Here is a 24039-nt window from a genome sequence, read left to right on the forward strand (position 1 = left end):
AAAGGACCATGATTTCTTCCCTTATATGCCAATTTTAGCCAAGTGACTGTTTTTGCAAATGCGGCCCATTCCCAATTTCACATGAATTTTGAGGCCGGGGGGGGGGGATTATTTTATGGCCCTTCACAAACTTGTCCATTCTTTTACGAAAATAGCCTTTCGACAACTGAAAAATACTCTGAGGCTATCTCGGCAAGAATGGTTTGAGACATTGCCCAAGCTGGATCGGCATATTTTGACCAAGAATCCAGATTGTATTCACTCGACCACCGACTTTATTTTCTTGTTTTTCTTTCTTTTTTTTCAAAAATAAGGTCAAACCTTATGTAGGTTGCCTACGTATCCTACATCCAGTGAGAATCAGACCTGCATAGTTCGGTCAGTTTTGACACATTTGAAAGAACACAGTGTTTGACTCTTTTTGAAATAACTTTCTTTTCTGAAAATTTTTGGCAAAGCTTCGGGACGTTTTTCAAATACCGGGGTTTTCTTTGGGACCGGGCTTTATTTTCGTCCCTACATCACTCTTGGTTTTTCTTTTTGCTTTATTTTCTCTAGCCGGTCAGCATGCAAGCCAAAACAAATAAATGTACACATAGCACGTAGAATGCATCATGATGGTCTGTTGTTTCGGGCACACCTGTCCTAGACGGACCCAACCCCTGTGTTGAGTCCCCTAAGTCAAATGCACATGATGCAAACAAACGCTCCTATTAGGGATCCGGTATGGATCTGTGTTTTTCTAGGTTTAACTCCTGGGGTTTTGGTCTAGACTTGGGTACCCGAGCGGACAACTGGGACCGAAGAGAGGGCGACGTACCGGGAGAACTGAAGTCTACCCGGCCTTGTCGCTCGCCCAGCCTCGTTCTATTTGGTATAATTTCTACAAAAAATGCGGGCCACGCGAACGTGTGCACCATTTTCAGAAGACTCAAAAAGGTGGCGTAAGAAAACATTTATATACAATTCAAACAATAATAAAGCAGTAAACAAATAACATTTAGCACAAAAGATTCACAGAATACAGTAATATTAACAATAAATGAAGCCAAGTAAAAAGCATTAACAAGCTCGAATTCTTGAACTCTGAACCAGAGATTCTAGGTTCGATCCCCAGCAGAGTCGTCAGAGCTGTCACACCTCCTTTTTTACTACACCCCGTAAAGGGTATAAGTATAAGGGAGTTTTTCCAATTAAAAGACAATAGAAACGGGATTTCTTTATTTAAAGATTCAGAGTCTCCACTTGGGATAATTTATGGTGTCCCAAGTCACCGATTTAAAATTCCAAATCGAGAAACGTTGACTCTATTTACGGTCTGCGAATACAGAAATACGGGTAAGGAATTCTGCTAACCTGGGAGAAGGTGTTAGGTATTCCCGAATTCTGTGGTTCTAGCACGGTCGCTTTAATCATACTTGGCTTATTAAAGTTGTTTAATTACTCGTTTTAGAACCTATGTGCACTTACCTCTTTTTAACCGCTTCTGATCACTTGATCTATTCGTAATTAAAGAACAGAGTTACGCGTACGTATACTCCTTTCTTTTGGCACGTCAAAAATCATGTCACGCGAACGTGTCCACAATTAATAACGCTTGTTCATTGATTTAAGAAAAAATTGGTTGAAGTTGCGCGAACGCATACCTCGAGTCTTTTAAAAGTTTAATTTGCAATTATGTTACGCGAACGTATATATAATCGCAATACTAAACTAAATCGGGCCTAAAGCAAACTACGAGTGTTTAACTTTGTAAGGGTCATAGAAATTTACTAAGTGGCACGCCTCGATTTCTAAAGAAATTAAAATATTAATTAAGCGAGGGCCACGAATCTAAGTCAGCTACTTCTTAAAGCTTTTTCTTTACTAAAGTTTACGCTCCAATTGATAATGTTAATAAAATCCATACGAGTTGCAGCCAACAAGTCTTAAACAAATGATTCATATCAGTTCATGCTTGGTCTCAACATTCATACCTCTATCTTCAGTGTGTGAGCGTTTCAATAACAAACAATCTAATTCAGAACTCTTGTGAACTTACTCAGTGCTCAATTAATAGTGCAATTCCAACCATGATGATATTTAGCCACTAACATGTAGCAGATTATATTGTATGGTTAAACTTGAATCATTAAGAAAACAACTCCATGACATGACTTTGTCGTCTACTCAATCTCGACGAAATCGTCATCCACAATTTTAACGACATCAACAGAGAAACAATGCCGTAAGATGAACCACAGATGGAAATCCAGCAAACTAACCTGTCTAATTTCTCAATTACAACCATTCTTTGACAAATACACTAATCCAGACATTTAAAGCTACATGGTGATTATAAAACAGAAAGAAGAAGAGGTAAAGTCCATCAACAACATCATATTACTACAGCAATCTATATCCAGAACGACTAGAAAGGAGTAGAAGGAAATTAAGCTAAACTAAACAATTTCAAAGGTGCAAAACATAGAATAACAACTACATTAGTGTAAATCTTCATTCAAGTGAACCAATCTTCACATTCATCCATTTTCATACATTGGAAGATGAGATGAGTACCTGGAAATCACAACAGAAATGAAAGATGAGGCGTCAACCAAGTAAAAATAGTAGCAGCAGGTGTTTCAACACCAGGGTCAGCTCACCAAACAACTTCAGACCAGGAATGAATAAGGATTGATCAACTTGGAAACAGTTTCAAACCAGCAAAGCATTCAATAAAGCCCAGCAATCAAAATCGAACCAGAAATGAACCAAAAAAACCTTGAACACCAACTGATTCAACTCATCTCGACCTTCAGTTGCTCAGAAATTATCTCAGAATGAATACCACAAGAATTTCCACGGATTTTTGTCAATAGAACAATGATTTTTATATTTTTCCACCGTCTAGGATTTTTTGGGATTTCTTAGCTCTTCGGTCTGCTTGAAAGGCAAGAAATGATGCCTTTATAGGCAAGTTACTAGGGCAGCCTTGCAGATTTGTTTTTACCTTTTTAGTCCTTTTTTAAATCTTCTTTTAGCTTAAAAGTCTCTCATTTATTGGCTTGTTACTCAAGTTATATTGTTAAAAGTCTGAAATTTACAGAGAAGCCCTCACTAGAAACTTCCAAATCAGTTACACTAAAGATTCCTTATGCCAATTCCCTAGACTACCCTCCCAGCACCCTGTTTTTACCCTGAAGACCAACCTGGGTCAAACGGGTGTGGGTTATGGGCTCCAAATGGGCTCAATGTCTCAAAAGACATAGCCTCAAATTCAGGCCAAACAGGACTCTCTGAGAACGAGGTCTGTATTGCCCTCATAGCCCAAATAGAAAAGTGAAACCAAAACAAATTCAAAAGAAAACAAGCTTACCAGAACCCAGCAAATTGACTAATTTAACGATCATACATAAGAAGGGAGTTAATTAAGCTATTAAAACTAATTAACAAACTAAGCAATTTCAGACAAACAAATAAAAGGACTCTGAAAACAACTCAATTTTAGAGGCACTTAAGACACTAATCTTAAAACAGAGTTTCAACAATCAATTTTTCAAACGCAGAGATCAAATTGGACTCAATATTTTGAAGAGGATAAAAGAAAGAAGGCAGGGACAAAAAGAAAAAGAAGGACAAGGAAATCCATTGAGAAAACTTACTTAAGAGGACGAACGGATATCAAGCCCCCTTAGATTTCAACTTTGCTTTGACCAAGAAATCATTTCTTCTAGTAGACCCAGCCTTGCATGGCTTCGGCTGAGTCTTTGTGAGAGAAAGGATTCCCGGGAGTCTCAACCTTGAAAGAAAACTGAAATGGAGAGACCAAAGTGAACATATTAGGGAAAACCGGGTCTTCTGAGTTTTGGATCTAAAACTCCGACCAGTAAATGGAAGTTATTGGGAAACCGGTTGGGAATCTGGTATGAGGAAGGAACGGGAAGTTTGGGGTGACAAAATGATGGAGTTTTAGAGGAGATAGGGTTTTTAGCCAGACCTTCATTCAAAGATTCGAATCGTTCTGGTTTGATTCGAGGCAAACGGAGTGGGGGTTTGGAATGAATGGATCTTGGTGGTCATGGGGTGTTATTTTAGGAGTGGTTGGAGGTGGCGCCACCGGTTGAGGCGGTGGAAAAATAGGGCGGCAGCTTAGGGTTTGGAGCTTCTGAGCCAGATTCGAGAAATTCAGGTGTGATTCGAGGGAAAAGGGGTGTGGATTTGGAATGAGGAGAAGGAGAGGGAGCTAGGGTGTAAATTTCGTGGCCATCGGAGACCTACCACTGCCGTAGGGCGATTTCCAGCGGCGGTGCACGGTGGCGTTACGTTAGGGTCTTTAAGGGTGTTGGAGACGACGAGAGAGGGGGGGACTGAGGGTTCAGACACTTTTATACGGGGGGAAAGGCCAGTTCTGGTCCGTTGGATCTAGGCACAATCAACGGCTCAGATCAAAGCTTAACGAAATGACACCGTTTGGATATAGGGGGGAAACCAGACCAGGTTGGACGCGGGTTGGGCTGGGTAAAGGGTATTTTGGACGGGTCTCAAGGCAGAAGGTTTGGGCTTATGGAATTTGTATGGATTTGGCCCAAAACTAATTTCTTTCTTTTTCTTTTCATTCTTTCCAAATTAATTCTTTTATTTTCAAACTCTTTTAATTAAAAAAATTCAAATAAATAAAATAAAATCCAAACTAAATCCTAAATCAAATTAACCCTACCATATTGAATTAATTAACTCTAATAATTACCACAATTAATTAAAACCAAATTAAAGGAAAAACCACCAAAGTTCAAAAATTAAAATTAAAAGTGCAAAAATAACTATTTTGTGATTTTCCAATTCTTATAAAATGACTAATTTACTACTAAATTCAAGAGTGCAAAGTTGAATCCTAAATTCAAATGCAATATATTTTTATATTTTCATTAATTAAATAGAATAAACATGCACAAACAAATGCAAACAATTAACAGAAAATACCACAACGATCCACAAAATTGCAAACAATGGAAAAAATTATTTTATTTTGAATTTGTAGGAGTAATTCATATAGGGCAAAAATCACGTGCTCACAGTGAGCCAGAGAGGATGAGAGGTTACATGACGTGGTTGAGTATGTGGCGCCAGAGCAGCACCATCGAGGTAGGCCTGTCCCACGAGGCAGAGGTGCCCCATAGGGTCGTGGGGGACGGCCATGAGGTGGTCCCTAGCAAGAGGGCGTTGAGGCACCTGTTGACCCACCTGTTGAGGCACCTGATGAGGATCTTGGAGATGATTATCCAGGTTATTTCCCTTAGCTAGACAAGCCTTCCAGCAGCATGCCACCATACAGGCTTCAGCTGGATCTGCCAGCATCGCAGGTTACCCCGTCATATCCATTGTTGATCACGGGTACATTCGATGGAGATGTAGAGCAGTTCTTTTCAGGACCATCTACCGCAACTGAGGATCGGCTGACCCGAGACGTGGATGGAGGGCAAAGGTTGAGTTTTGGCTCATCCTCGGTGGTTGATGCGGATCTATCACAGGCATAGGTATGTTTGTATTACTGTTAAATTTTAATTTGTTTTCTTTTCCTTAATGATTTGCCATAAATTAATTTTTAATTTTCTTATTAAGGCTTCGTCCTAGTCCATTACGGAGCCCACTGTATGCGATGATGAGGACACCACGGATGCTTATACTCAGGAGCCCGATAAGACCATGGTGAGAAAAGGTTTTTGACTTAACATGTACATTACTAATATACATTTTCATATGCTAAGCTTAGTAATTGTTTTGTAGGTTGCTGACGGACCGACGACCCCTTCTACCGATCCTGCCAGCTGTAATGGCGATCATGCTGCTGCGCATCCTCACATAAAGAGGAGACTTGATGAGGATGATCCTGATAGTGTACCCAGGCGACAGGGGATGCGCCTCAGGCCAGCGGCTGCACTGAAGCACACAGGCTGTGGGACTCATTGATTTCTTTTTGTTTGTATTTTGTGTAAATACTGCATTATTGGGAACGTCTTCAACCTTAACGTACATTTTCAATAATTTTATTACAATAAATTTCATGTATTCATCCAGAATCCGCAAAAAATCTCTAAGAGTTTCATCATCTTCGATGTTAAACTTAGAATAATAAGCAAACCCCTACGGAGTCACAGATACAGAAATCTACCGGTTACTTTAAGGTTCATCGAACGTTTTCTCACACTCATTTTTTTACATAACAACGATACCAATTTATCGTACAATATTTAAGCGGCAATTTAACATGACACTGTGGAGGTGAACTATACCTCACAAAGTTATTGTCCATTACAACCTCACCTCCCCAAATATAATGAAACCCTTATTTTTGGCTCTTCAGACATTATAAAAAATGCTTGATAATAAGAAGAAAAGTATGAACGGAAGTTTGAAGGAAAGTTTTGAATGGATTTTCATAAAATCCTAACGCCTTTAAATAAGGAAAGTTCTAGCTTGGGGTGCAGAATTTTTTATATAAAATGCATTATAATACCACGCTTTATGTATTTGAATTATTGTTATGTTAGTTATCCGCAGAACATGTAACGACATGACCGCTCGTTTTGAGCTTCACTTCAGGTATTATGACTTGTGCGCACGGTCGGAATTGAATTCCGGGAAGTTCAGAGTTGATTTGGAAAGAGAATTCTCGTTTCGGAAGCTTTAAGTTGAAAGAATTGACTAAGGTTGGATTTTTGAGTAAATGACCTCGGAATCAGGATTCGAAGGTTCCAGCAGGTTCGTATAATGATTTCGGACTTGGGCGTATGTCCGGACAGGGTTTTGGAAGACCCAGTAACGTTTCGACGCCTATTGTGGAAGTTAGCATTTTTGAAAAAAACTCATAAGTTTGGATTGAAGTGCATTTCAGGGTTATCAATGTCCGTTTGAGATTTCGAGTATAGGAATAGCTCTGTATGGTGATTCTGGTATTAGGAGCGCAATCGAAAGTGAATTCGGAGGTCCGCTGGTCATTTTGGAATCATTTGGCTAAAGATAGAAATTTGAAGGTTTTTGAGAAGTTTGACCGGAAGTAGATTTTTTGATATCGGGGTTATATTTTGATTCCGGAAGTTGGAGTAGGTCCGTAATGTCAAATATGACTTGTGCGCAAAATTTGAAATCAATCAGACGTGATTTGATAGGTTTAAATACCGAAAGTAGAAGTTTGAAATTTTAAAGTTCATTAAGCTTGAATTGGAGTGTGATTCATGATTTCGACGTCGTTTGATATGATTTGAGGCCTCGAGCACGTTCGTATCATGTTTTGGGACATGGTGGTATAGTTGGTTAAGGTCCCGAGGGCCTCAGGTGGATTCCGGATGGTTAACGGATCAAATTTGGAGTTTGAAGAAGGGCTTCAGCAGCTGGTATCTGGTGTAACCGCACCTGCGGGGTTTTGGCCGTAGGTGTGCGGAGCCGCAGAAGCGGCCAAAGGAGCACAGATGCGGTTGAGAAGGGAGAAGGCTAGAACCGCAGAGGCGGTCAAGTCGATGTAGAAGCGGGACCGCACCTGCGGAAGAAGGAGCGCAGAAGTGGAAATAGGGGGCCTGGGAAGGACCGCAGATGCGGTGGTGGGGCCGCACCTGCAAAACCGCAGAAGCGGTCGTATGACCGTAGGTGCGGAAGTACTGGAGGCAGTAAGATCTTTAAAAATCGGGGGGTTGGTCATTTTCCCCCATTTTCATTTGGTGTGGACGATTTTGGGGAGCTTCAAGTGGGGTTTTTCATCATCAACGACAAGTTTTGGGAGCATTGTGCATCGATTCGAGTCTTCGGAAGAGCGTGGAATGCCGGTTATGGATCTTCGGAGCGAGGTGAGTCTCCTTTCTAACTTTGTAAGAAGGAATTGTCCTCATATATGAAATAATTGGTTATGTGCTCCTATTTGTAGGGGCTACGTACGCACGAGGTAATGAGAGCCCGTGCGTAGTTACTATTATATGTAAGCCCGGGTAGTCTAGGACCCAAAAGCATGCTATACTTGGAATATTTATAACCTTATTGACAGATAAATTACTTAAATCCTATCAAATTGGTAAATGAATTTCTAAAAGGATTGAACTTCTTTTTTTTATAAAATTATTAAAAGAGAATTGGCTTTCTTGGGATAATTGTTCCCTGTTGACTTCTTGATTGACTGTCTGTATGTGTTTAATTTCGGAACGGCCGAACGCCTCGGCAGATTAAATAGATGCATCTATGGTTTGCGTCGTTCGACTCTCGGCAGTGCACATTTTACATTTACGTTGGATCGGGTCGTACGACCTCGACATGATTTGTGCATGCTTGTATTGCTTGCCTTGAGACTTATTGATATTGATATTTGCTCTCCCCGACTTGAGATAATTGTTAATTAATGGATTATGAATCTGGAGACTTTTAATAAAAAGGAACTTTTACATGTTTCGTGACTTATTTGAATTTACTATTGTTCTTAATAACTCCATGATTACTCGCATTAATAATATATTACTATTGGACCACTAGTAAGTGTCGAAGTCGACCTCTCGTCTCTATTTCTTCGAGATTAGATGGGATACTTGGGTACACGTTGTTTTCGTACTCATACTACATTGTTGTGCATTTTTGTTGCACAGGTTTATGTGTGGCTAGTGGCATAACGGCATGGTTGATACAGAGACTTAGGTGAGTTGCATTTATCGAGACGACCGTAGCCAGCAGAGTCTCCTTCAGAGTATTGTACTGTATTTTCATTTCTGTCCACTTGTATTCCGGACAGTTACTGTATTTTATTCCATTCCCTAGTAAATGCTCATGCACTTGTGACACCGGGTTCTGGGATGTCTATGGAAGTAGTCAGTATTTTGAAATTGTTAAAGATATCATTATTTATTCAGTGGAAATTTATTCCTTATTGTTTAAATGTATAAAAAAAGTGAATTCAGAAATATCTATAACGAGAAACTACTAGCTATTTGGTATTGGCTTGCCTGACAATGGTGTCCGGCGCCATCACGACCCTTAGTGGATTTTGGGTCGTGACAGAACACTTATTGTAGGCCCAAAAAGAAAGTAAAACGCAGTATAATACTACATTTTACATAAGAAAAACGAATTATTAAGTAAAATGTAGTATTATACTGTGTTTTACGTTAACGGCTAAAATTCCGTTAACATAAAACGCAGTATAATACTGTGTTTTAGGTACAAATGTAACTTTTTTTATTGCTGTGAAAACGTAATTAGAGTCCAAAAACTTGCCATTTTGGTTTCGGACTCTTCCATCTTAATTCTTATGCAACGGTATTTAATTGTACACAATTAAAATTCTATGATATTTAAATAAATAAATAAAAATGTGTTGTTCTTTTCTAAATGAAAAAAAGGTGTCATTGCACAAGTTAGAAGAATTTAAATGTTCAAAACTGCAGTTGCAGATAAACATATCAGAAACAAAAGATTTTGCGAGGGGAGGGCCAAAATTTTCATCTATGCATGCAATAGAAAATATTACTAGGAGGCAATAATCTGAATCTTAATTATAGCATCACAACTTCAATGATGATTTGATATTTTCTATCATTAGATGCATAAATATAATTATTTTCAAGAATTCTGTCATACAAAATATCTGCAACAATACTTTATTAGTGTTGATGTTGAGACCTGGGACATGCGGCATGCAAAATAAAGGTATACAAGTTGTGAATTTTTCCTACTAACGTTGAATTATTTCCCTTTTAATTGTGTACATAGGACGGGTTGGTTCGAATTTTGTAATTACCAAACCAAACCAATTATACCGGGTTATTAAATCTAAAGACCAAACCAAACCAATAAACTCGGATTTTTCAATCTCGGTTTTTCTCGGGTTTTCGGGTATTTTCGGATTTTTTCCGGTAAAATCTTCGTAGAATAAAACATATAACTTGTGCTCAAAATATTTCTTTAATCCTAGTAAGATACAACTATATAAGATATTTTTCAAGTAATACAAAATATGAAATTTGTCATAGAATTATCCTAAAATATTCAACAATAAAGACAATAATAAAATTATGTAATTTAAATATTGCTAATTAAAAAGCAATAATAAAAATAAACATAATCTGAAAGTAATAAGTCATGCTAAAACAAGTAGACTAATAAGGAAGTATTAGTTACATGACTAAACTCTAAAGAAAAAATAAAAAGAGGTTACATTTTTATCTAAATTATTGCAAACACAAAAACTAGATATACAATATATTGTCGTACGCAGTATTGAATTGAATGTCTTTTGTTAGCATTAATATTGATTTGATTTTGGTTTGGGCTTTTATTAGCATTATTTAAGTTACTAATATTAATGGCTATAAAACTTATTTGAACATTCAAAAGTTCTAAGTTCAACCTTGAAATAATACCTTAAAAGATAAAATTATGAAAAAATTTAAGAAATATTTATAAATTACATCACAATAAGTATATTTATATATTAAATATATTTAAAATTTTTATATATGTAATATCGGGTCGATAATGATTCGGAAAGATGTGTCAGCATAGAGTAATACTTCACGAAAGTCCGCCAAAACCACATATGTAAATTTTCCTGCGGCTCCATCTTCAACATATGTTTAATATCTTTTATTTCGACAATCAAATTTGAATGTCATGGGACTTTTTTCTAATTTACAATCTTTTTTTCATTTTTAGCAGATCATATTAATTGGTTCAATTGTGATTTAACATATTAATTGGTTTGATTGCAATTTACGGTGATGGAAATTCAAGTTAAAACCCCTGTTTATCTATTTCCATCATATATATTTGTTTCACAATAAATGTAGGTAGCACCTTATTTTCATGTCAACGACAAAAATGCAACATTAAGATATATGTTTTTTTTAAGACCAAACCCATGCCCCCACCAAAAGGAACAAACCAAGTTGGGACATCACGCCAAGCTCTATGTTCTGGCCTAACTAAGCATTAAAGGCACAATTTATTTGGACTCACTCGAACTGAACATATTGTAGTAGCTTATAGAAGAGATACAGAAATCGTCGGTGATGGTGGCTTGAGCCAACATATCAGTGGCATTTCTTTTTTCTTTTTTTTTTTAAATTTTTTCTATATGCAAAAAAGGGAACATTGATAATTAAATAAACACCTATATGGTCAAAGGGAAGTGCTCTATTAATCTACTAACAAATCGTCTCATGACAGTTGGTCTAAAAGCTTTGGAAAATTGGAATGTGTCAAAGGAATTTAATTACTTTCAAGCTAAGGGGGGAAAATATGTATTAGACCTAGTGTTAATTAACATATAAAAGGCACATGCACTTATTGATTTATTGCATGCACTCATGGGTAAGTCTTTGCCTTCAATTGTATTGAACACAATAATATCAAACAATGACAGCTGTAGTAGCCAGTAAATTTAGTCCTCACTACCTCAAAACTGGAGATAACAAATGCTGCTAGTCTGGCATCTGGGAATGCTTGAATGTTTGATCTTTCTACTGTATACTGAAAAAGATAGTACATCAACTTAGTTCTTTCTTGCAACTCCCACTTTTAATTAACTGGATCCTTGGAGTTTGTCTATGATGTCTGCCTGAAACTGTAAGTCAAACATTTAGCTCATTATAAGAATCATTTACAGTATATGATAATTTACGTAGTTCAAACTCTGTAGCAAATGAAATAGCATGAACAAAGTGTCCTTTAGAGGAGCCCACTCACTGCATAAGAAAAAGGAAAGAGAATCTTGTACTAGGTCTACTTGAATAGTTGTTTTTAATAAGTATTTGAAAATAACCACCAATTCATATATTGGGGTGGTGGCGCAGTTGGCTAGCGCGTAGGTCTCATAGCTTCTGAGTGATCCTGAGGTCGAGAGTTCGAGCCTCTCTCACCGCATTTGTTATTTTTATTCTCGAAACAAAGAAAAAAGGATAACCAGCAACATATGCTAATTTCTTCTATATTCAAAATACTATTCACGAAAACAATGGAACTAGCTACCTTTCAGAAGAGGAAGTTGTTTATGTTTTACTGACCATCAGAAACCTCGGAATATGTCGAACTTGTCAGAATGCCAGTTGAATTGTTAAGCAACCAATATGCAGACTGCAGTGGTGCAAAGTAACGAGGAGAGATATCGATGCCCTGGATAGCAGGTGAGAGAGGACATGACATTGCTCCAGCTTACCGAGGACATGACCCGCGATAGGAAGGTATGGAGGTCGAGAAATAGGATTGAAGCATGGTAGGTTGTCGAGAGTTTCTCCTAATCTTACTAGTAATATTCTTGCATTTTCGTCTCCCTAGATCTTTGTTATTCCATGTTGTGCTATTCTTACCAGTATTATGAGTACTATTCTTGTATTTCTTATTTCTGGATCTTTGTTATTACACATAGTGTCTTGTTTTTTGTTGTTGTTATTGTTGGTTGCTTCATGTTTAGTGTTTCTTAAGTCGAGGGTCTATCGGAAACAACCTCTTTACATTCACAAGGCATGGATAAGATCTGCACACACACTATCCTTCCCACACCCCATTTGTTGTTGTTGTTGTTGATGCAGTGGCGCAAAGTAAAACATTTGGGATGAAAGTTCTTGGGGGAATTTCAAGAGTACACAATGACCAATAATGCACAGCAAGAAAATGAAAACTTCTAGTTGAACTCAAATAAAGTAATGCACAATTCATCATATTTACATATAAACCTGCAGTATATTTCTGTGACATCCCTGATAAAACATGTGTATTGATGGGCAAAGTTAAAACAATAGACTTCTACTAGATGATTAATAAACTACATAGGAGTATATAGCAAAATGGATCTGCGTAAACCTAAATAAGGAAACCATAATCAGTAGATATGTGTTTATCATGAATATCTTGCTTCTCAGCTCTACACACTCAGACTCTTGCTTTTGTCGAGCATCCACATGCCGAAACTCCAATTTCATGAGGCGTTATCCCCTACGCATCTACCTGGAAAAATGTTGCATTTCAAAGTGAGTGAAAAAGTCTCACAAGCTTCCTTGCAATTGGTTGAGCAGTATCTCAGATCCTTCATCATTATCAGATGTATCCTTATCTATTTCTGGCTCATCACCGGTAAATGTACCGTTTGATAATGGAATATATGACATGTACTTTTCATCGTCAAGACACCCAACTTGCTTCAACACCTCCATCAGGGCTTCCTTACTTTGCGTATCCTCTTCCTGCTCACAAAGTCTGAGAATGGAAGATACATTTGCAGGCTTCGGTCTCCAACTCTTCGATCCCTCAGTTGAAACGGCATCCTTCAAACATGATAAAGCCTTAGATAATCTCCGTTCCCTGATATGGCCTTCAGCAACAATCTCCCAAGTCATAGAGTTTGGCTTTGCTCCAGCTTCAACCATTTGGTCGAGGAACGCAATAGCCTTGTCCACAGAACCCTTCCTCACATAATAACCCAACAAAAGATTTCCTAATCTAGGATCATAGTGCGATTTAACAGGTAGCCACTCATCATATATCTTTTCTGCACCTTCAATATCATCCAACCTCACCAGAGAAGATATTACAGAATGATAACCCAAGTTTGGGATTGTTGGAAACTGTGATTGGTAGGTTTTCCAGATGCGGAGAACCTCTTCCTTCTTACCAAGACTACCATAAAGACTGATAAGATAGTGGTATGGAATTCGATCACGACCTGTGATTCTGCTCTCAACACTTTTCAAAGAGTCTTCAGCTTTTTTCAACTGCCCCAGCTTAATGTACATAGTAGCCATAGTGCTATATGTAGTCCAGTTTGGATTGATATCAGTGTCCAGATTCATTTTTTCAAGCACTTTTTCCATCTTTTCTACAGATCCTTGAGATCCACATGATGATAACCAGATATTGTAGGAATATATATCTAATGGAATTTGTTTTTCCATCATTTCTGAAACCACGGACTCAACTTTATCGTAGTCTTTAAGGTTCATATAGAGTGTCATCATCACATTGAATGGAAGAGCATGATCAGTATAGCCTCTATTTCTCATTTTATCAATTAAAGATTCAGCTTGTTCCTTCTTTCTAGCCCGCACAAAGGCATTTAAAAGAGAACCATATATCCGCTTATCTTTTAAGGTGTCTGGCAACTTTACAAAGTATTCTTCAGCACTTGAGATTCCATGTACTTTTGCGATCAGGTCTAACTGGATAGCAGTGTCACTGGTGGTTAGTCTAAACCTCTCTGCTCTATTGTTCATCCACTCATACACCTGCAGGATACAAGATAAAGTTGAGCCCCAACAGAACTGAATTACATTGGAGATATATAATGAACTCAATGTCTCAGTGAGTTAAATGAGTACTTAACAGATTCAACTGAACTACGTACAAAATCGTGCTATCGGAACAATAAGGACAATTAATCAAGTTTAATCATAGGGCTCACAGAAAAATTGCACATTTCTCTAGTATACCAATTAAAATTTGTAATCAGCCTAGTTGACAAGTCTTGACCACAAAAAGTCTATTGATACTCATTCAAAGTTTTCAAGTTTCGCCCTTTGTTGAGACAGAGTGATACACATGTTTCAGGTTGTGAACTCTTTCAGATCATTAGTTTCACTTGGTCACCGAATATTAAAAAAGAACATTATAGGGTATTGTGCACAATGAACAGTGCAATTTGTGCATCTGTCACTAGAGGGTTCAAATAAGCAAGTAGCTTGCAAAGAGGGAGTTCCTGGTGCTGAAGAAAAACTTTCAAAGAATAGGTATCCACAGATATACTCCAAGAAAACTCGAGTACTCTATCTGGATCGCATCTTTCTACTTCAGCAGCACATGTTGCACTAGACAGCTCATACAAGCTTCTAAATTTTCTGCAGGAAATATATTATTCAAAGCGTGACTTTGGCAACTCATGCACATAACATTATTAGGACGATGGTAATTTCTACTTACCTCCTAGTGTTGTTAATCGAATGTTCTACATGCCACTGATAATAATTTAGCACTAAATTGGAAATCATATGAAATTCACTTTGACGTAACAACAGCAAGACATGATGTTTAAATCTTAGATTCCACCTTTGTCACAGCATAAACATAATATCAACTATTTTAAAATCAAACTAACTCAAACCAAAGCAACACAGGGAACACAATTAATCACCAATCAACTTAGAACAAAAACTAATACTTTAACTGATTCAACCTAGAAATTCAAGCACAGGTAGCTAGAGAACACCAAGCAATAATCTGATAAAAAAAGATTCAAACTTTAATATACCTCAAGAGCAAGCTTATAACGCCTAAACTTCCTGAGCTCCTTAATAACCCTAGAAAGTTCCCATTTAGTAACCTTTTTCCCTTCATTCTCCCACTGATTCAACACACTAACACTGCCTCTCTCTGGGCCATCATTCATAGATATTCTTTTGTAAATAGCATTCCATTTCACTATCGGCCGTCTCTCGTAGTCAACAGTCCCATAACTATGTACCTGTGATATTGAGGAACAGCTAATAACAACTGTATGGTTTTTTGGGCACGTTAAACCACCCAAATTGCAAAACCCGGAAGGGAAAGAGAGTGAATAACAGAGGGATGATGAAAAGGAGACATGGTTTTGATGTGGGGGTTTAATGGTGGTGGTGGGTTGTAGAAGCATCTTTCTCTTTTGCGGGTTTCAGGGTTTTGGGAGCTTCAGAGGTTTTTTGTAAGCTCTGGTTTTTCTTAAAGATAAGATGCAGGCGGGGTGAAAGTGTAGAGACAGAGTGATACTTTTGTGTTTCTTTTATCTCGAATGAGTCCTTGAAATTTATATTTGTTTGCATTCCAGTCCAAAAACTAATTATGAAATGGATTAAAGTAGTTGAGTTTAATGCGCTCAATAACGAAAAAAAATGCACCTTATTAAATGGAATGTTGTAACAACCCCAAAACAAATTGGTGGCCTTGGTATTCAAAAATTAGGCAAAAAAAATATCCACATATGAAACCTTATTACCCTCAATATTTAAGGTTAGAGATAATTATATTTAGTATACTAAATTACCATTTATACATCATAATTTAAAACAGGGATATAATTAATGGGGCATTTATATGAGGCATAATTATAGGACCGTATATTCCCACGTTTCTCTTTCCTTTCAGCTCAATCCCCCTCCCCACGTTTTACCTTTACCCGTAACTCCCCCCCCCCCCACACACACACACAATCATAAAAATATATTAGCTACAACTTATCTACAAATCATCTATAAATATTTACACCTTATCTACAACCTACAATTATCTACAATTTGACTACAATTTATCTACAATCTGGAAACACTACATATTAAGTAATTTATTTTTTCTGCACCAAATAAACAGATCTTACCCAAAGCTTCTGAGATAATGTTCTGTTGTTCTCTAATTCTTTGTTGAATTTGGACCCAAGAAATGTGAAAGTACCATTCGCCTTCAATAATTTCTCGTTGGTCCAACGTTCTAGCATTATCCGCATATACTCTAAAAGGTCAAATATCGGCAACTCTCTTGCATCTTTTGTTACAACGTTCAACGACTCTGCAATATTTGATGTCATTGTCCACGTTCTATTCACTGTTGCATGTAATCTTGATCATCTATGATAGCCAATATCATATAGGTAAGATTTCAGACGCGGGTCTACCTCTTCAATCTTCGACATCCTTTCATTAAATTCATCCAGAGTGTATGATCGTGTTGTAGCAAAGTACAATTCATGTAATTGTAGATGACCCTTCTTGAATTTTGACCTTATATTTGTCCAAATATGCCACATGCAAGAGCAGTGTGGCATACCCGAATAGACAATTGATGTTGCCTTCAGTATACTCTCATTCCTATCTGAAACAACACACATTGAAGGTCTTTCACCATATGCCTGCTTGAATTGCTCAAAGAACCACTTCCAAGATGCGTCGTTTTCAGAATCAACCACAGCATATGCCAAGGGAAATATTGTACCTACATTATTAATTCATAAAATATTAATTGGCAGCTTTGAAAATGTATATAAAAATATAAATACATAACAACTACAATATATCTTCATAATATAGAGAATTTATCTACATTTCATGTAATAGCTACAAAATTACTACAATGTATCTACATTTTATAGACTGCCTACAAAATAACTACAAAATTTTTACACTTTTTACCTGTTGCGTACATGGTGCTTGCTGTCAGCATAATCCTCCTGCAGGCTGACTTTAAGAATGTCCCATCAACCACTACTACTGGCCTACAATGTTGTCAACCACTTATTGATGTACAAAGAGCAACAAATGCATATAAGAAGCATTCATTTGCTGTCTTCTTCAATTTAACAACCGAACCAGGATAATTCTCCTCAAGAATATAAAAATATTTGGGTAATTTGCTGTAGGAGTCAGCCGGATTCCCTCTCAAAAATCGTAAAGCCTTTTCATTTGTTCTCCATGCTTGCATGTAGCTTAGGTTCATTCCGTGTTAGGATAACATGTCAGTTTGTATGTCATTTGGTGTGTAAACAGTCTTAGGATCACAATACTTTGGAATGACCATGCTACCAACTACAGCTACAGTACGTTTGCGCTGTATGAATGTTTCGTCCATTAACGAGCATGTGTGTTGTCGGTTGAAACTCCTTATCTTGAACATTGCGGAATTATTAATTGACGTTGTCTTGAAGTGCCATTTACAATTTTCACCAACGCATACAAGCGGGTAGCTACAAAAAAATACAATATTTAATACAGATTATAAATGTAGATGCAACAAAATGACTGTTTTAACATAAAGTAACATAAACTACAATGTAACTACAATTTATCTATAATGTTTAAAAAATACATATCTTGAGTAAAACACTACTTTTAATGATCTTTTATCCACAAATATCTCCATACCTTCTATGACTAGATCTTTTAACTCCGAACTGGAACTTGTGCATCACAAAAAAGTGCTTCATTGCAGCAGCTACAATTTGTTTGTCCTGATACACTTGTCCTTCTTCAATAACAGTTTGCGTAGATTCTGTTATTATTTCACTTTGATATTTCTCTATAGCTGGAGAGGATGGCATATCAAGTAACTTTAGGCATCCAGACGAACCTGCATCAAAATAAAGATAAACAGTGTCATTATAATTTTGTAGAATCTTTGTAGATAATTTGTAGATATAGTGAAAATTTTGTAGTCATCCATTTTAGGATGTCAGACATTGTAGTTAAATTGTACTATAACTGTTGCAATTTGTAGAAATTTGTGAAAACAATACTGCTTCGTACATAATTAAACTGATTTGTATTTTATTTGGCTAGATTTTGTTCTAAACATAGATTGTAGTTATTTTTAAAGACAACATTTTGAAACAACAATTTCTAATCATAGATTGTAGTTTACATTGTCGTATAAATGTAGTAACTTTGTAGATAATTTTGAAAACAACATTGCTTTATTCTTTCATTAAACTTATTTGTAGTTTAATTGTAGGTAAATGTAGTAATTTTGTAGATAATACCGTAAAATCATAATTTTATGCAATTTCGAACTACACAAACCTGCACTTGTGTTATCGTGGTGATTGCCAATTCCATATTGAAATCTCGTACACCTATACATAATGGATATGAACCTAAGTTTTTATTCTCCTTTTTGGTCTCCATATACACACGAACCCCCATATCATTCCTAATCTCCATTGGGGGACAATTGTCGTTCACCATGTATTTGATTTCTATAATTTTTTCTGAAGTATCAATCGATAGTTGTCCTACAATTGTAGAAATCAGAATACTGTAGCTTGCATTCTCATCTACCACAATGGCATCAACTTCAAAATCTCTAAATCTGCCATAGTTATCTCAATTACCATTCAATTGTAGCATGATTGCGATTTTGGACATGATTGCGTGTAGTTGCTGATGTATTATTCTAAATTTTTTTGATTTTTTGAATTTCTAGATTGAGAGAAAAAAAGATGAAGAACAGATATATGATCGCCAATTTAATTTCTGAAAACGACGAAGAACAGAATATAGCAATGTTGAGTTGTTGAATCTCGAAGATTTGAATTCTTCAATTTGAATTTAGTTTGTTGAAGTTGTTCGTAGTTTGTTGAAGCTGTTCGTACTTTTTTTTTAAAAATTTTGAATTGTAGTTTAAGAGTAAATTACGCAGATGCGAAATCTCCTTTCCGTTTCAAAACTTGTATTTAATGTAGAATCAATCAATCTCAAGATTCTTTCCTGATTTTTCGCGCGTTATTAAGGGAAGATTCCGCCCTATTAATTTCTAATAAACGAATGGTACAGAAATTGTAGGAAAAAATGTGGACTAGGCGGGTAATTTAGATACTATGCACATATTTGGTAATAAAGTTTCATCTATGGTATAGGAAGGAAAAAATCCCTATTAAATTTTGGGATGACCCTTGGATAAAACTAGGTACAACACTGCGTTCTATGATCCAAGGCCCTTTAACTTTGGAACAAAGCAATTTAACAATTTCGCAACTGCTAAATGACACGGGATGGAATTGGGAAAAGATCACTTTTGACTTAGCCCATAATATTAAACTTTTGATTACAGCTACATATGTATCTCAATTACACAATCATGGAGATCAAATCTACTGGGGTTTGACGCAAACGGGCAACTTTACAGTCCATTCAATGCATACCAAACTAGAATTAGAGGCACAATAACCTACGACTCATTTAAATACTTTTTCACGGATTTGGAAACTCCCTATCCATCCAAAAATCAAAAGCTTTATTTGGCTTCTATGCCACAATAGGTTACCAACGCGACTTTACTTAAAAAATACTAAAATCATCCAGGATGCAACTTACTTTTACTGTCAAAGGGAGGATGAATCAATCAAACACATTTTCCTTGAATGTGTAATGCTATGAAATATTGGCAAGAATTAGGATTTACGCACCTTATTAATCATATTACCAACTTTTCATCCACACAAACTTGGGTACGTAAACTAATTACTTATAAGAACTTCAAACTACCTTTCGACATAAACCCTAACACCTACTTACCAATTAGTTTATGGAATATTTGGACTACACGAAATAACAATCTTTATAATATGACTAGGGATAACATTCTCCTTAAAACTACAACTCAACAAGCAGCGGAATACGCATACTTGGTTGCTTCTACATATAAGATTAATCATAAAACAACAAAGATTAAAAATATTAAATGGAATCCACCAAATACACACTTCTATAAACTCAATACAGATGGAGCATATTCAGACAACACTGCAGGGATAAGAGGAATAATTAGAAATTCCAAAGCTGAATGGATATTAGGTTCCACGGGATCTGCACCACATTAATCATCCACCTTTGCAGAGCTCTATGCATTGACACAAGGTTTGAAATTAGCATATGAAAATAACATAAGGCCACTGGAAATGGAGATGGATGCCAAGGGTTTTTGAAGTTGTTCCCACTTTTGTTGCGCAAATTTTTGGAAAAGACAAGGCATATTTGGGAGGACCTCAATCAGGCCATGTCACTGTTTGGCAAAATCAAAGTGGCAATATGGATCAATTATCCTCATGTGTAATTAGTTTTCATGATGATAATTCCAATAGAATGACCATGACAACTGTAAATACTAGTAACAACTTACGACTTTGTGATAGATCAATGGTTTGTGATAGAGAGCTAGTTAGGCCCCAACCCTCTGTACGCATTCCCTAATTATTAATATATGTTATCTTTCTGACCCAAATAATAATAATAATAATAATAATATATTCAATTAAAATTCATTGATAGAGAGAATTCTTTGCAACATAAATGTGTATAAGGTAAAATTGATTTATTAGAGAAATCTACATGGTAGAGCACTTCTTAAAAAATATTTTAAAAAATATTAACAATCTTTATTTATTATGTATAGGGAAGTTTTTTTTACATTAATGGCATATTGTAAAAATAAGCAAATAATTAATGAACAGAGAAAAAGGCACAAATCATGGGATAGTTGCAAAGCACTCTCTCTCACATCGTCTTTTTCAAAAGAACTCAAAGTTTCTCCTCTCTCTTCGTATTTTCTCAATCTCTTGTCTTATTTTCTCCGATCATTCGATCTAGCAGCGGGATTCCATTACAGTTATTGAGATTTCACTCAATCAATTTCACAATATTCGAAACATATGAAGTGGGAATCGGGGAAGTCAATATAATTTTCCTCCGGGCATGTCAATATGTATTATGTATTATAAACATAATACATATTCCAGAGAAAATTAATACACGTAGAATGTGTATAATAAGTTATACATAACATGAAAAGTGAAAAATACGTACTCATAAAAAAAATATATAACATGAATATAATGTGTAGTCAAAATTATTCATGAGGATATAAAAATATACCCAAGTAATACTACATATATGGAAAGATTTAAGGAATAAAACATGGGAATATCTATGACATATTTACTGAAATGATACAATATATCAAGCATACTTACGAGCTATTGCAGGGTTTGTATATTTAATGATCTGGGATTCGGGAACATTAATATAATATTCTTCCATAGGATCTTTTGCTGAATTTGTAGTGCCAACATCAGCATCTTAGATAGACTTTGCGTATATCAAGATATATTAAATTATTATACTAATAATGTATAGTAGTAAAAAAGTGGGCAAATCAGTAAAATACTAACTTAAATGATAAACATGTCAGCAATTAGGTTCCATTTGTTTATACCTGACATAAACTTATACTAGAAATATATCATTGATCTGCATATGTCAAACACTCGAAATGCAAAAATATATGGTATAATTGTAAATTATATGCGGTATAAACCTGATTACGTTAAAAAGATACTTGATATAAAAATAAAAACATATCAAAATATGTAACCAATATATATTATATACGGCCATTACAAATATCAATTGCCTGACGCTAAGGAGGTTAGTCATCTTAATTAGAGCTAAGGATGTTAACCAGTATAACTGAAAGTCTGTTTACTTGGATGTGTGAATTAAGGTATAGGGTTTAAAGGATTTTGGCTAGGAATATAATTATTTTGTGGCCTTATGTGTAAAATACCTAATGGTGCTACATCAGTGGAAATTTTCCTATTTTTTTTGCCTACTTATGTTTTTTGCTCTTTATATTAAATGATAGAATGATAGCGTGACATGTGGAATCAGAGATAGGCAGAAGAATATCAAGTAATAACCAAGACTGGGAGCAACAATTATAGCTAACATCGGATAAGTCCCGAAGGGAGCATAGCCAATGTGAGTAGGTCGAATGTTTGCCACCAGATGACATTTAATGTGGAATATTCCCTAGTATTAAATAGATGTTCGTTGCAGAGAATTTTGGCATTCATGACCTGCTGTTATATGTTCATCAATGACCCCTTTATTGTCATTTAAGAGAGACTTAATCCTAGAATCTTGTTTCCTAGGTATAACTATAAATAGTGGGTTCAACAACCATTGAAAGGACATGAAAATCTCTAGCAGCACTTATGCTATATTTTATTCTCAAGCTAAGTAATACAACTTTACTTTCTATTGTGTATCGCTCTTATTTCTTTCCTTGGAAGCATCGCTCTCGGAGTCGGGCCTGCCATTTCCTTTGGTTTTAATGCTTGTGAGCACCTAATTTTTTTACTATATTTGAGGTTTTCATCACCTTTTAATATGTAAATATATTTTAAGCTTAATCTACATATTTTAGCTCTTATTTCTCCTTTTATATATTTTACTTAGAGAAAATTTAAAATAATTAAAAAAGAGTTGTATTTTTAATATAAGTTTTATCTTCATTTACAAATAAAGAAAAGGTTTTCCAAAAAATATGTTAGTTTGATGAGTAAATTTTGAGTAATTAGTATTTTATCTTGCTATTCAAGTTTAGGAGTACTATTTTTATTTTCATTATTAATCAATAAAAGAATAATCAAAATCACAAAAAAAGATTTAATTTAGACTAATTCTCCTAAAGTCTTGCTTGATTCAAATGTCCAAGTCATAGTCCAAATTTGACCAAACCTAAGCCCAATAGCTAATAACCCATCAGATTTCTTCCTCCCCAAAAGCTAGCTCTTTTATATATCTCATTCTCTAATCCTAAGACCCTAAGCCAGCCGCATCAGACAGGAGAGAACCTGCAAAGGAGAGCAAGAAGAAAAATCGCTCATCTTCGACCTATCTCTCTATCTCCTTTCATGGGTATTGGGTTTTGGCTAGTGTGAACATTACAGCCACCATTACCAACGTCCTTGAAGTCCAAAACCTTAATAAATAAGTACTATAATTCTTTAGTTTTATATTATAAGTTACATTTTCCCAAAATCTGCAACTTCTTTTGACTACGCATTTAAGAACAACAGACATCTTTTTCCTATCTTAAGAGTTTCAAGGACGGCCTCCTCTATTAGAAAATTTGCCGCACTCAGTTCTAAAACACACGATCTGCCGCCCTAACCTACCCAAAAAATCACAAAATTCAAGCTCAAAAATAGCCAAACAACCTCCATAACACCACTGTTTCAGTCCAAAATTCAGCTCAAAAATAGCCAAAAACGAACTTAAAATCAGCCAGAGTTTAGTCGAGTTTTTCTGAGTCGTCTTCGAGTTTTTCCGGCATCCGACGAGTGGGTATTGACAGAGATTCGATCGAAGAGGTCTGTTCAAGATATGGCTAGTAGCTATTGATTTTTGTATGTGAAGTTTCATTTTAAATTGAAGAAAAGTGTCATCTTGAGGTGCATTCTCAATCCTTTCTCTGTTATTTTTGCCCTTTTTAAATTCGTGTGTAGTTTCTGCTATAAGATTTGGATGAATGATGATGTTTTTTTCTTTAAATATATGTATTTGTTTATGAGAAGTTCGTTGCTGAGTTTTGTTTAAATCTGCTAATGGGTAACTTATTCCTAGATTCTAGTTCTTATTGCTGTTGGAAACCCAATTCATTTGACCTTTTTGTCTTACCCATGTAATTTTACATCTTATTCTAGACCTTTTGTTGCTTGATTTGATATGAAGAATCAAAGCA

General features: G+C 35.9%; 2 protein-coding genes across 2 annotated transcripts; both read right to left on the reverse strand.

Moving 5' to 3' along the window:
• Nucleotides 1–12618: 12618 nt before the first annotated feature.
• Nucleotides 12619–15728, reverse strand: LOC104224171 (pentatricopeptide repeat-containing protein At1g02150). Its single transcript, XM_009775756.2, has 2 exons — nt 15248–15728; nt 12619–14228 (listed from the first exon to the last, which is right to left on the reverse strand). Exons 1-2 carry the CDS (start codon nt 15626–15628, stop codon nt 12993–12995), a joined length of 1617 nt encoding a protein of 538 aa, XP_009774058.1. The 5' UTR covers nt 15629–15728; the 3' UTR covers nt 12619–12992.
• An 860-nt stretch (nt 15729–16588) lies between these two features.
• Nucleotides 16589–18881, reverse strand: LOC138872582 (uncharacterized). Its single transcript, XM_070150862.1, has 6 exons — nt 18848–18881; nt 18611–18748; nt 17883–18087; nt 17474–17704; nt 17154–17236; nt 16589–16956 (listed from the first exon to the last, which is right to left on the reverse strand). Exons 1-6 carry the CDS (start codon nt 18879–18881, stop codon nt 16589–16591), a joined length of 1059 nt encoding a protein of 352 aa, XP_070006963.1.
• Nucleotides 18882–24039: the final 5158 nt, after the last annotated feature.

The sequence above is a fragment of the Nicotiana sylvestris genome, chromosome 1, assembly GCF_000393655.2.
Source record: "Nicotiana sylvestris chromosome 1, ASM39365v2, whole genome shotgun sequence".
Classification (NCBI taxonomy): Eukaryota; Viridiplantae; Streptophyta; class Magnoliopsida; order Solanales; family Solanaceae; genus Nicotiana; species Nicotiana sylvestris.